The sequence below is a fragment of the Oncorhynchus keta genome, chromosome 27 (assembly GCF_023373465.1).
Source record: "Oncorhynchus keta strain PuntledgeMale-10-30-2019 chromosome 27, Oket_V2, whole genome shotgun sequence".
NCBI lineage: Eukaryota > Metazoa > Chordata > Actinopteri > Salmoniformes > Salmonidae > Oncorhynchus > Oncorhynchus keta.
In genome coordinates this window covers 30,428,441-30,442,434 of record NC_068447.1, presented here as the reverse complement: position 1 = coordinate 30,442,434, position 13,994 = coordinate 30,428,441, and the positions used below count along the sequence as shown (strand labels likewise).

General features: G+C 40.7%; 1 protein-coding gene across 3 annotated transcripts in view; it reads right to left on the bottom strand.

The window, feature by feature from the left end:
* spen (spen family transcriptional repressor) overlaps positions 1-6,477 on the bottom strand; it is a 49,783-nt gene extending 43,306 nt beyond the window's left edge. For 2 of the 3 annotated variants that reach the window (XM_035738498.2, XM_035738500.2), the window contains exon 1: positions 5,993-6,476. In XM_035738498.2, the coding sequence (XP_035594391.1) occupies positions 5,993-6,075 (83 nt within the window). In that variant the 5' untranslated portion in view covers positions 6,076-6,476. Of the gene's footprint in view, positions 1-5,992 lie in introns of all 3 variants that reach the window. The other variant, XM_035738499.2, reaches the window with a different exon arrangement.
* Positions 6,478-13,994: the final 7,517 nt, after the last annotated feature.

Sequence of the window (13,994 nt, the reverse complement as noted above, 5' to 3'; positions counted from 1 at the left end):
TGGACAGGTTCCACTCAGAACAGGCCTCGCCATGGTCGACCAAAGAAGTTGAGTGCACTTGCTCAGTGTCATATCCAGAGGTTGTCTTTGGGAAATAGACGTACGAGTGCTGCCAGCATTGCTGCAGAGGTTGAAGGGGTGGGGTGTCAGCCTGTCAGTGCTCAGACCATACGCCGTACACTGCATCAAATTGGTCTGCATGGCTGTCGTCCCAGAAGGAAGCCTCTTCTAAAGATGATGCACAAGAAAGCCCGCAAACAGTTTGCTGAAGACAAGCAGACTAAGGACATGGATTACTGGAACCATGTCCTGTGGTCTGATGAGACCAAGATAAACTTATGTGGTTCAGATGGTGTCAAGCTTGTGTGGCGGCAACCAGGTGAGGAGTACAAAGACAAGTGTGTCTTGCCTACAGTCAAGCATTGTGGTGGGAGTGTCATGGTCTGGGGCTGCATGAGTGCTGCCGGCACTGGGGAGCTACAGTTCATTGAGGGAACCATGAATGCCAACATGTACTGTGACATACTGAAGCAGAGCATGATCCCCTCCTTCGGAGACTGGGTAGCCGGGCAGTATTCCAACATGATAACGACCCAAAACACACCTCCAAGACGACCACTGCCTTGCTAAAGAAGCTGAGGGTAAAAGTGATGGACTGGCCAAGCATGTCTCCAGACCTAAACCCAATTGAGCATCTGTGGGGCATCCTCAAACGGAAGGTGGAGGAGTGCAAGGTCTCTAACATCCACCAGCTCTGCGATGTCATCATGGAGGAGTGGAAGAGGACTTCAGTGGCAACCTGTGAAGCTCTGATGAACTCCATGCCCAAGAGGGTTAAGGCAGTGCTGGAAAATGATGGTGGCCATACAAAATATTGACACTTTGGGCCCAATTTGGACATTTTCACTTAGGGGTGTACTCACTTTTGTTGCCAGCGGTTTAGACATTAATGGCTGTGTGTTGTTATTTTGAGGGGACAGCAAATGTACTGTTATACAAGCTGTACACTCACTACTTTACATTGTAGCAAAGTGTAATTTCTTCAGTGTTGTCACATGAAAAGATATACTCATATTTACAAAAATGTGAGGGGTGTACTCACTTTTGATATACTGTACATTCAATATATCATGTATTCTAGTTATGAGAAAGGTCCCTTAAGTTATTCAAAGATGGAACTCTGAGGTCTACACAACGCAGCATATATACACACACATGAAATTTCCTGGTTCTCTCTTCCGGGGCCTCATTTATAAATGTTGGGTACGCACAAAATATGCCCCAAAATATGTGTGCGCCTGTTTTCACACAAAAGTTGGCATTTATAAGTTTCAAGTTAACGCTGAGGTGTATTTCTGTCTGTAAATGAAGTCCCTTTGTGGTAGAAAAAAAAAATCTGATTGGCTGGGTCTGGCTCCCCAGTGGGTGGGCCTATGCCCTCCCATGCTCACCCATGGCTGTGCCCCTGCCCAGTTATGTAAAATCCATAGAAAAGGCCCCAATTAATTTATTTAAAATTGACTTATTTCCTTATATGAACTGTAACTCAGTAAAATATTTGAAATTGTTGCATGTTGCATTTATATTCTTGTTCAGTATACAGTACCAGTCAAAAGTTTGGTCACCGACTCATTTTTCAGTTTCTTTTACATGGTAGAATAATAGTGAAGACATCAGAACTATGAAATAACACATGGAATCATGTAATAGCCAAAAAAAGTTACATCAAAATATATTTCATATTAGAGATTCTTCAAAGTAGACACCCTTTGCCTTGACACGCTTGGCAAGTCAAATCTCTCGAGTAGACAATATTTACTTTATAAACATATACATTTTTCATAACCATTGCAGAATAAATTCCTCACCTTTTCTGGCCATGTTGAGACAGCAGAGTTCATATTCCCGAAGTAGCCATACAACAAATACCCATGTCAATCTCTCATTTAAATTGGGCCTATTAGAAAGGATATTATAATTTCAAGCTTTTGCTCTATGCATCGGGCAGGGAGCACAGTCTATAGTATACAGTAGAATGTAATAGGTGAACAGATAGTGGTAGCCTACACACTTCAATGCAAACTAACTAGGTCTACCGTAGTTTTCATTTTTTTCAAAGCGGACAATGTTTCAGAATTCTCAGACTGTGCAGCATATTTAGGTTAGGGAAAAAGTGAATGCAAACATTGCTGCATTCAAACGATTTGTTAACAGGTCCACAACAATTTGCAATCAGTATTTATGCTGCAATAGTTTGTGTCAGGGGGCTAGGGTCAGTCTGTTATAGAGTATTTCTCCTTTCTTATCCGGTGTGAATTTAAGCATCTATCCCTCTCCCCACTACCTGGCCTGATGACTCCTTGCTGTCCCCCAGTCCACCTGGTTGTGCTGCTGCTCGTTTCAACTGTTCTGCCTGCGGCTATGGAACCCTGACCTGTTCACCGAACGTGCTACCTTGTCTCAGACCTGCTGTTTTCAACTCTCTAGAGACAGCAGATGGGGTAGAGATACTATGACTGATGAGCTATGAAAAGCCAACTGACATTTACTCCTGAGGTGCACCCTCTACAACCACTGTGATGATTGTGATTATTATTTGACCCTGCTGGTCGTCTATGAACGTTTGAACATCTTGGCCGTGTTCTGTTATAATCTCCCCCCAGCACAGCCAGAAGAGGACTGGCCGCCCCTCATAGCCTGGTTCCTCTAGGTTTCTTCCTAGGTTCCGGCCTTTCTGGGGAGTTTTTCCTAGCCACCGTGCTTCTACACCTGCATTGTGTGTGGTTTGGGATTTTAGGCTGGATTTCTGTACAGCACTTTGTGACATCAGCTGATGTAAAAATGGCTTCATGAATACATTGGATTGATTAATTGAATACAGCAAATGTCACTGGAAAAAAAACGTTCTGCCAACACCTCCAAATAAATTTTAATCAAGTTCACCATTGCCATTTCCTTTAGATACGGTCTTGGTCTAGTTCCAATACTTCCAAAGTATACAAGCTGGTTTTGTCACAACAAAATAGTAATTATGGGCGTGTTTCAGGCAGCGTTATAATGCTCGTTAACGCGGGCACATTTTTATGACAGGTTTGATTTATAACGGGAAACATGGGGATGGCGTGCGCCATGTAAAAAAAATCTCTATATTTTTGTGCTCAGGTATTTCGTGTTAATTTACTCAAAGTTATAAATGAGGACCCATGGCTCTACACTGAGTTTTGTTGTTGTTACAAGGAGCACGTGTGCGCGTAAATTGAAAAACTTAGGCGCACATAAATACATGCACAATAAAAAATGAATGCTTGAATCCTTCATTTGTCTAAGCGCACTGGTGCTCCTAAATTAAAATATCAGGTCTGAAAGCTATATATATTTTGGCGCATATAAAAGTAAAATGGTCGCACTGTGGAGCCCTCCTCTTGCTTGTGGGTGCAAACCCGATGCATTACGCAATATGGGATAATTTCACTTGTCCTTCCAATAAGGCTTGCAAAAGAGAAATATAGCTATATGGGCTTCTACATTTTAATACGGAAAGTGCAACTGCTTTATGCAAGGAAAATTAAAGTTTATTTCACAGAGGAAAAAGTGATTTCAATCGTTTCCCTGGATATAGCCTATAATTAAAATGGGTTATTGCCTTAAAAATGTATTTCCATTGTAGCCTATGGCGTCTATAAAACAACTGGAATATTACAGTTACGATGTTATTTCTGATTCGAGTTATTTGCCAACGTCTTGGGGAGCTTAGGCTACTCCATTCAACACTTTTTTATATTCAGGGAGAAAATGAAAACCACAGAACACACATCTATCCATTTCTGCTTATTGTCCGACCGACACCCAGAGAATGCCCATAAGTGTAGACTCTAAGGTATGCCAGTTCCCACATTGAATAGCCTCCGACGCCATTTTAGAAACCCGTTCACACTGCTTACTCATTCTGCCGTCCCCCATCTTCAATGACTCCTATCACACACTCAGCTGTCATGCACCTGCATACGCTGTCTGCTTCTTTGTTTGTTACAATATAACCAGAAGCTGCTTGACGAGCAGTGAGCACCCGAAATGTTTTTCCATGCGCACTCATTACCTCGATGAATGCCTCATCTTCAAAACAAAATCAAAATGTCTGTGATCAATTGTCAAATGTTTTTAATAGTCTATGCATATTACATTTCTATGACATAATGCATGAACATCATAAGGACGACATAAATGCACCACAAGATTTGAAAAGCAGATAGGTTACCAGAATTCATGCATGCATCTGAACATAACATCAACGATTAAGGATTAAATTCAATGAAACTAGGCCTAAATGAGCATCCGTTTGAGATTAACCTACAAAATAGTCTGAAATTGCCAGTCATAATGGTCTGATGAGAATACGCTGTTTGTCTCTATAGCAAAACCTGCGCTGGAAACCGTATCAGAAATAGGCCACTTAGGACATACAGCCATAATGTTGTAACTTAAAAATGCAGCACTTCAGCTAACGGAAAGAAATAATATGGATATCGCGTATTTTAATTAGGCTACTCCTCCTGCCTAGCTCGACAGATAGGCGGCCTGTTTTTTCTTTGACAGCCAGTAGGAACTAGAGAGCGCACAGTGTCAAGACAATAACCAAATGTAGCCCAATTCAGATGTTGGGAAATGTTTGTTAAATGCACAAAAGCTATATAGTTTTACCATCCATCACACAGTCTGATTTGACAAAAATGGTAAAAATGTGAAGTAATAATAATGGAGCAAAGTCAATAAAATCGCCCTTTACATTTCAGAAGTGAAACATAATGTTCCAATAGCCTATAGTTTATATAGGGTTAGCTATATCGACAATCATGTAGGCTACCAATAGGGAATACGATCAGTGCCTTACAATCACCGTGATTCTTATTCCTACGTTGACAGTTTAATTAGGGCTTATGGTCGTCATTATTGTCGTTAGTTTACACAATTTATGAATGCAACCAATGTAAAGGGGACAATATTGAAATTGTAGGCAGTTACCTATAGGCCTACGAAATGTTAGGCTATATTACTAATTTAAATAACAAACCCCAGCAACCATACATGCATTCAATTAACATTTCAGTTTATTTTGAAAAACATGTTGAATGTCAACTGCTAACCACTGACATTTCATTCCATTATTTGGCTAATTGACGCCAGTAGTCACACACAGTATGATGCTGCTGGCAAGTCAGCTCTGAATCACCTCAATATTTTTTTTACGTTGCAGAGCCTCAGCGGAACTTGACACTTTGAAACTACTTGAAATTTGCAACAAATGTTGCGGTGGGGCCCAGCAATGGCAGTTGATCTCACAATGAACCATCACTTGGCTGAACAGCGAGCAGTTGCATCAAGGAAAAACAGTGATGCGAAGTAGTGATTAACATGCTTCGAAGGTGTGAGTACATTGCACGTGGGCAGTATGTTTTGATTTTGGAACTATGATTGATTGCTGACAGACTTCTAGCCACTGCATGGTTCGTTACAATTCCATTGCTGGAGACACTCCACAACTGGCAAGTTTTAATTAGGCTATACCATGGCATAACTTTGAAACAAGCCAAGTCGCTCGGTCTTAACACAACACAACCAGCAGGCTGCTACAGTGGCACGATTGTTCAGTGGCGCTAGCTATCCGTTTTCTAAAGTAATTAACTAGCTACCTAAGCTATTTCTAAGTCCACCGCGTGTGAGAAGTGGCTTGCAAGACCTCGAAATCCAGGTAAATGGGCCATAAGATAACAATTGGTAAGCTCATGTTATTTAGTTAGTTATAATATCTATCTTCCTCTTCACCCGAGTTGTTTGCATTGGGTTGCTGGTTTGTTGGCAATGGGTTAGCCAGGCTGTCACTTGCCTGGGCAATTCGATCCAGAATTGATCTCCCTCTGATTTAAGGGGAATCAGGCAGACAGATGCTGACAGTTGTGGGATAACGTTACTCGGTGAAATATTTGGCGTTACTTACCGTTTGAAATGTTCAATGATCTTCTCCTCTCGTACATTTTCGGGTAAATTTCCCACCCATAAATGTCTGGTTTCCCGGACCATACTGTGTGCTCCTGTCCCCCGATCATACAGATGAGTTTGATGTCCTTATCTTCTCCGATACAAAGTAAAATACGTTGTGAAATTGAGCGCAGCGAAGTATTGTGCGTAGATCATCGACTGCATGTTCTGGCCCAATGTAACCATTGGGGTTCAGTTCTTGCACGCTGTTTGATTCCCTTTGCTGTCTAAGCGCGATCCAGGCTTACGAGCACGCGCTGTATTACTGTTCCCGTGACTAGGCGCGTCCCTGACACCATGCGACCCTTTGGCTGTCGAAAGAACGCTTGTAGCTACCTCAAAAAGATGCAGCAACCTTGCTCGTAATGAGGCGCACACAGCGCACGCGTGGCACTGTGTGAGAACTATTTTTTTTCGCTTTCAGACGAGATCGCCTTTCCTCGTGCGCATGCGTGGGTATCGATGTGTGAGTTTGGGGTTTGGGTAGGAGGGTGTGAATAGAATGTTTCACAGAGACAGATAGCACCTGGCAAGCAGTCCTACAACAGGCCACTGAAGAATGTTTTACTTTGTGACATTGAATAGTGTCAAAGTATACATAAGAAGTGGTATAAGAAAAAAAAAACTGTAGGCTTCAGTTGCTATTCAAAGACCCAAATGACAAAAACAAACAATGGAGAATAAAACATTTATTAGACATTTGTACTAAGCTCATACGGTATTTATAAGTTTATAGAAATGTATTACAAATTCTTGAAAATAATAAATAAATAACCAGCCTAGAGCTGGTCTTTCGACCAAACTGAGCAACTGGGCAAGAAGGACCTTGGTCAGGGAGGTGACCAAGAACCAAATGACCACTCTGACACCCTTAACAGTCTCTACAGCGTTCCACCAATCTGGACTTTATGGGAGAGTGGCCAGACAGAAGCCACTCCTAAGAAGAGGGCACATGACAGCATGCCTGGAGTTTGCAAAAAAGGCATGTGAAAGTCTCAGAGCATAAGGCAAAAGATTATGTGTTCTGATGAGACAAAAATGTAACTCTGGCCTGAATGCAAAGCGCTATGTCTGGAGAAAACCAGGCACAGCTCATCACCCATCTAATACCATCCCTACTGTGAAGTAGTGGCATGCTATGGGGATGCTTTTCAGCGGCAAGGATAGAGGGAACAATGAATGGAGCCAAATACAGGCAAATCCTTAATGAGAACCTGCTTTAGAGTGCAAATGACCTTAGACTAGGGTGAACATTTACATTCCAACAGGACAATGACCCCAAGCATACAGCCAAAGCAAAGCTGGAATGGCTTCAGAACAAGAATGTGAAAGTAAAAGACCTTGAGTGCCCAAAGTCCAGACTTGAATCCCATTGAAAATCTGTGGAAAGACTTGAAGATTGCTGTTCACTGCTGCTCCCCTTCTAATTTAACAGAGCTTGAGAAAATCTGCAAGGAAGAATGCAAGAATATCCCCAAAGCTGATAGATATACCCAAGACAACCCAATGCTGCAATTGCCACCAAAGGTGCTTTTACAAAGTATTCTCAGGGATGTGAATACTTATGTAAATGAGATATTTCTGTATTGCATTTTAAATAAATGTGCAAAGATTTCTAAAAACATGTTTTCACGATGTCATTATGGGGTATTGTGTGTAGATGGGTGAGAATAGTTGTATTTAATCAATTTTGAAAATCAGGCTGTAACACAACATTTCAAATAAGTCAAGGGGTATGAATACTTGTCTCATCTTGTGAGACAAGATGAGACAGGATGTCGAATGGTGACAGAGAGGATGAGGCATTACCACCAACAGCATCGGTGTGCAATTACATTTAAAAGTAAAAGTAGGGCAGATAACAGGTTAGTTGTCTATCTTTGCTAGTAGTACTAGCTATCCAGTGTAGCCAATTTATCAAGGTGACAGCTAAAGTACAAACAACAGTGGTTGCATGGTTGTAGTGATTTCTTTGCATTAATAATAACAGTGTATCCAAAAAAAATAGAAAAACAATATATTCATCCTGAAAAAAGCTAGCTAGCTAACTCTCCCAACTTCAACCACTATGCTACTAAACACACTAACATAATGCCCTGGATCAGAGCTAGTGTGCCGATTGGTACAGTTGAAGTCGGAAGTTTACATACACTTAGGTTGGAGTCATTAAAACTTGTTTTTCAACCACTCCACAAATTTCTTGTTAACAAACTATAGTTTTGGCAAGCTGGTTAGGACATCTACTTTGTGCACGATACAACACATTTTTCCAACAATTGTTTATAGACAGATAATTTCACTTATAATTCACTGTATCACAATTCCAGTGGGTCAGAAGTTTACATGCACTAAGTTGACTGTGCCTTTTAAACAGCTTGGAAAATTCCAGAAAATTATGTCATGGCTTTAGAAGTTTCTGTCAAGCTACTTGATATAATTTGAGTCAATTGGGGGTGTACCTCCACAAGTCTGGTTCATCCTTGGGAGCAATTTCCAACACCTGAAGGTACAACGTTTATCTGAACAAACAATAGTACGCAAGTATAAACACTATGGGACCACGCAGTTGTCATACCGCTCAGGAAAGAGACACGTTCTGTCTCCTAGAGATGAACGTACTTTGGTGCAAAAAGTGCGAAAAAGTGCAAATCAATCCCAGAACAACAGCAATGGACCTTGTGAAGATACTGGAGGAAACGGGTACAAAAGTATCTATATCCACAGTAAAACGAGTCCTAAGAAGCCACAGCTCCAAAACCGCCATAAAAAAGCATGACTATGGTTTGCAACTGCACATGGGGACGAAGATCTTACTTTTTGAAGAAATGTCCTCTGATCTTAAAATAAAGTGATGATCCTAACTCACATAAAACAGGGAATTTTTACTCAGATTAAATGTCAGGAATTGTGAAAAACTGAGTTTAAATGTATTTGGCTAAGGTGTATGTAAACTTCCGACTTCAAATGTATGTGTTAATACTGATGCCCTGGAACACGTCACAAGTTCAGGTTGCACACATAGCAACTGAGACACAAAGATACCCTCTGAGACACGTGCATGCGCATGGCGGTAAATTTGTTAAAAACCCACAAAGAGAGTAAAACCTTTCTACCAATAACAGCTAGTTTTCAGTTGTCCCCTTCCCAATCAGACCATTCCCAGGCAGTCCTAGCAAAATTCTTGCTTGAGAAATTGCTCTTTGCTAAGAAGCTTTATTATTTATTTAGTTTTTTACCATTTTAACTGAAAACAATCACAGTTAAGTGCTTAATTGTTACAAATAAATTATTTAAAATTGAGATAAAAACAGCTGAATTGGACCTTTAACATTAGGAATTAAACAGATTTCTAGTCAAAACCACAATGGAAGGGCCACCAATTTGGTGGACAGTACCATCACCTACAAACCCCGATTTGAACCGTGAATAAGACAGGCTATACCTGAAAAATGCAGTATTGGAGCAAGCACAAACAGACTATACTTTTTTCATATCTGCAAGAACTAAACATATAACTAACGTCTGTTCTTCTGAATGAGCAGAACATAGTTTGAAATCAACATGAGGAACACAGAGTGAAAACAAGAGAATAATATCACACAATTGTCACGAGAGCCCTTTTGAATAAGTAAATGAGTTGCAATGCCATTTCAATTTAGTGCCTATACCACAATGGCAGTAATTAAACACTTTTGCCAGCAGAAATCGGGCACAAGTCCAAAAAAACAAGTATACAATGTGATAAGATATGATTGCATATAGGTCAACGTCCATGGTGTTGCAAGTGCAGTAGGCTAGTTAAATATCAAATTACTTGAAGGAATGATACAGTTTACAGTCAAGGTTTCATTAAATCTAATGGACAGTTTGAATAAAGATTGATAACGAATTTTGAAAACGAGTTGGCCTACGTAGGCATGCGCTGCAATGCGGTAAAAAAAGGATCTGCATTTTGGAACAAGGACGCATGCGTATGGCATGCTACCAAGGGGTCAATAGAGACATTTCTAGAAATAAACTACAGTAGAGTCCAGCCGTCAGAGGAGGTACAGGAAAATTCTAATTCCCACAGTTTATTTTTATTTTAAGAAATCCATACTTGAGCGCTGTTGGAAATAATCGTGTCTTTCCAGTAAACTCAACGAATTCATCGTTCTGATGTAAAAAGGAACAGCTTAATAAAGTCTACCAATAACATCGTGGATTGTAAAATGTTCGTAAACCTAAAAACATTGTGGTGGAACTACCGAACCTATACCATGCCAATGTCCTTTACAACTTCGGTCTTGGTCGACCCTGGATTATTTTGAAAATGCGGCACCGTTTTATTATCCACATTTCTTCAACAGATCATGGAATAAATTAACGGAATAAACAAAGCCCCATTTTGGATGCAGGCAAATAAGTCACCCACTGTCAAATAAAATCGGCGCATATAAACAGTTTCTCAAAACTGCTATCAAAAGATAAAGGACTGATACAAATCTGGTTTGTGGGTGCCATAAATTTCGGATTTAAACGAGAACTGCATACAGCAAGGAAAACAGCGCCGAATAGGCTTTTTGTGGAAGGCATAATTGACATTTTAGTGTTTCGGTATATTCGATTTAATTATTGTCCAATTATTCATACACGTAATATACTTGAGTGTCTGAAGACACTCAAAACAATCAGAATTCAAACTATTAGATTTGACATTTTCTATGCAGTGAGTTATGGGATTGGTTTGTTCCTCTTTTCTGAAAATAACCTGAAGAGTCATTTTGTATAACGCCATTTTGTGTGACTTACAAGTGCCAACATTATGCTTCAGCCATTTTGTACAAGTTTATTTTCAAGATGAGTTGACATGGTTCACATTAATATAGAGTGGCAAGAAAAAGTATGTGAACCCTTTGGAATTACCTGGATTTCTGAATGTGTCATCAAATTTCATATGATTTTCATCTAAGTCACAACAATAGACAAACAGTGTGCTTAAACTAATAAACACACAATGTATCATATTTTTGTATATGTTGAATACATAATTTAAACATTCACAGTGTACAGTTGTGGCCAAAAGTTTTGAGAACGACACAAATATTCATTTTCACAAAGTCTGCTGCCTCAGTTTATATGATGGCAATTTGCATATACACCAGAATGTTATGAAGAGTGATCAGATGAATTGCAATTAATTGTAAAGTCCCTCTTTGCCATGCAAATGAACTGAATCTCAACAAAAAAAAATCCGCTGCATTTCAGCCCTGCCACAAAAGGACCAGCTGATATCATGCCAGTGATTCTCTTGTTAACACAGGTGTGAGTGTTGATGAGGACAAGGTTAGAGATCACTCTGTCATGCTGATTGAGTTCAAATAACAGACTGGAAGCTTCAAAAGGAGGATGGTGATTGGAATCATTGTTCTTCCTCTGTCAACCATGGTTACCTGCAAGGAAACACATGTCGTCATCATTGCTTTGCATAAAAAGGGCTTCACAGGCAAGGATATTGCTGCCAGTAAGATTGCACCTGAATCAACCATTTATCGGATCATCAAGCACGTCAAGGAAAGCGGTTCAGTTGTTGTGAAGAAGGTGTCAGGGCGCCCAAGAAAGTCCAGCAAATGCCAGGACCATCTCCTAAAGTTGATTCAGCTGCGGGATCGGGGCACCATCAGTACAGAGCTTTCTCAGGAATGGCAGCAGGCAGGGGGGAGTGCATCTGCACGCACAGTGAGGCGAAGACTTTTGGAGGATGGCCTGGTGTCAAGAAGGGCAGCAAAGAAGCCACTACTCTCCAGGACAAACATCAGGGACAGACTGATATTCTGCAAAAGGTACAGGGATTGGACTGCTGTCATTTTCTCTGGTGAATCCCCTTTCCTATTGTTTGGAGCATCCGGAGAAAACCTTGTCCGGAGAAGACAAGGTGACCGCTACCATCAGTCCTGTGTCATGCCTATAGTAAAGCACCCTGAGACCATTCATGTGTGGGGTTACTTCTCAGCTCACTCACAATTTTGCCTAAGAACACAGCCATGAATAAAGAATGGTACCAGCACATCCTCCAAGAGCAACTTCTCCCAACCATCCAGGAACAATTTGGTGACGGACAATGCCTTTTCCAGCATGATGGAGCACCTTGCCATAAGGCAAAAGTGATAACTAAGTGGCTCGGGGAACAAAACATTGATATATTGGGTCCATGGCCAGGAAACTCCCCAGACCTTAATCCCATTAAGAACTTGTGGTCAATTCTCAAGATACGGGTGGACAAACAACTCCAAACATTGATTATGCAAGAATGGGCTGCCATCAGTCAGGATGTGGCCCAGAAGTTAATTGACAGCATGCCAGGGCGGATTGCAGAGGTCTTGAAAAAGAAGGGTCAACACTGCAAATATTGACTCTTTGCAACAACTTCATGTAATTGTCAATAAAACACTTTGACACTTATGAAATGCTTGAAATTATTCTTCAGTATTCCATAGTAACATCTGACGAAAATATCTAAAGACACTGAGGCAGCAGACTTTGTGAAAATTAATATCTGTGTCATTCTCAACTTTTGGCAACGACTGTAGGTTGAAAAAAAGTAAAGTATGTGAACCCCTAGGCTAATTACTTCTCCAAAAGCTAATTGGAGTCAGCTAACCTGGTCCAATCAACGAGACAAGATTGGAGATGTTGGTTAGAGCTGCATTGACCTAAAAAACACTCACAAAATTTCAGTTTGCTATTCACAAGAAGCATTGCCTGATGTGAACAATGCCTTGAACAAAAGAGATCTCAGAAGACCAAAGATTAAGAATTGTTGATATGCATGAAGCTGGAAAGGGTTGCAAAAGTATATCTAAAAGCCTTGATGTTCATCAGTTCATGGTAAGGCAAATTGCCTATAAATAGAGAAAGTTCAACACTGTTGCTACACCCTAGGAGTGGCCGTCCTGCAAAGATGACTGCAAGAGCACAGCGCAGAATGCTCAGTGAGTTTAAGAAGAATCCTACAGTGTCAGCTAAAGACTTACAGAAATCTATGGAACATGCTAACATCTCTGTTGACAAGTCTACGATACGTAAAACACTAAACAAGGATGGTGTTCATGGGAGGAAGAATTCGCTTCTGTCCAAAAAAAACATTGCTGTACGTCTGAAGCTTACAAAAGTGCACCTGGATGTTCCACAGCGCTACTTGCAAAATATTCTGTGTACAGATGAAACTACAGTTGAGTTGTTTGGAAGGAAAAAAGAGTGTGGAGAAAAAAAGGCACAACACACCAACATCAAAACCTCACCTCAACTGTAAAGTATGGTGGAGGAAGCATAATGGTTTGGAGCTGCTTTTCTGCCTCAGGGCCTGGACAGCTTGCTATCATCGCTGGAAAAATGAATTCCCAAGTTTATCTAGACATTTTGCAGGAGAATGTAAGGCTATCTGTCCGCCAATTAAAGCTCAACAGAAGTTGGATGATGCAACAGGACAACGACCTAAAACACAGAAGTAAATCAACAACAGATGGCTTCAACAGAAGAAGATACGCCTTCTGGAGTGGCCCAGTCAGAGTCCTGACCTCAGAGTCCTGATTGAGATGCTGGGGCATGACCTCAAGAGAGCAGTTCACACCAGACACCCCAAGAATATTGCTGAACTGAAACAGTGTTGTAAAGAGGAATGGTCCAAAATTCCTCCTGACCGTTGTGCAGGTCTGATCCGCAACTACAGAAAACGTTTGGTTAAGGTTATTGCTGCCAAAGGAGGGTCAACCAGTTATTAAATACAAGGGTTCACATACTTTTTCAATCTTGCACTGTGAATGTTTACACAGTGTTCAGTGTTTAGTTTAAGAAGACTGTGTTTGTCTATTGTTGTGACCTAGATGAAGATCAGATAACATTTTATGACCAATTCATGCAGAAGTCCAGGTATTTCCAAAGGGTTGACTTACATTTCCTTGCCACTGTAACATAATATGACA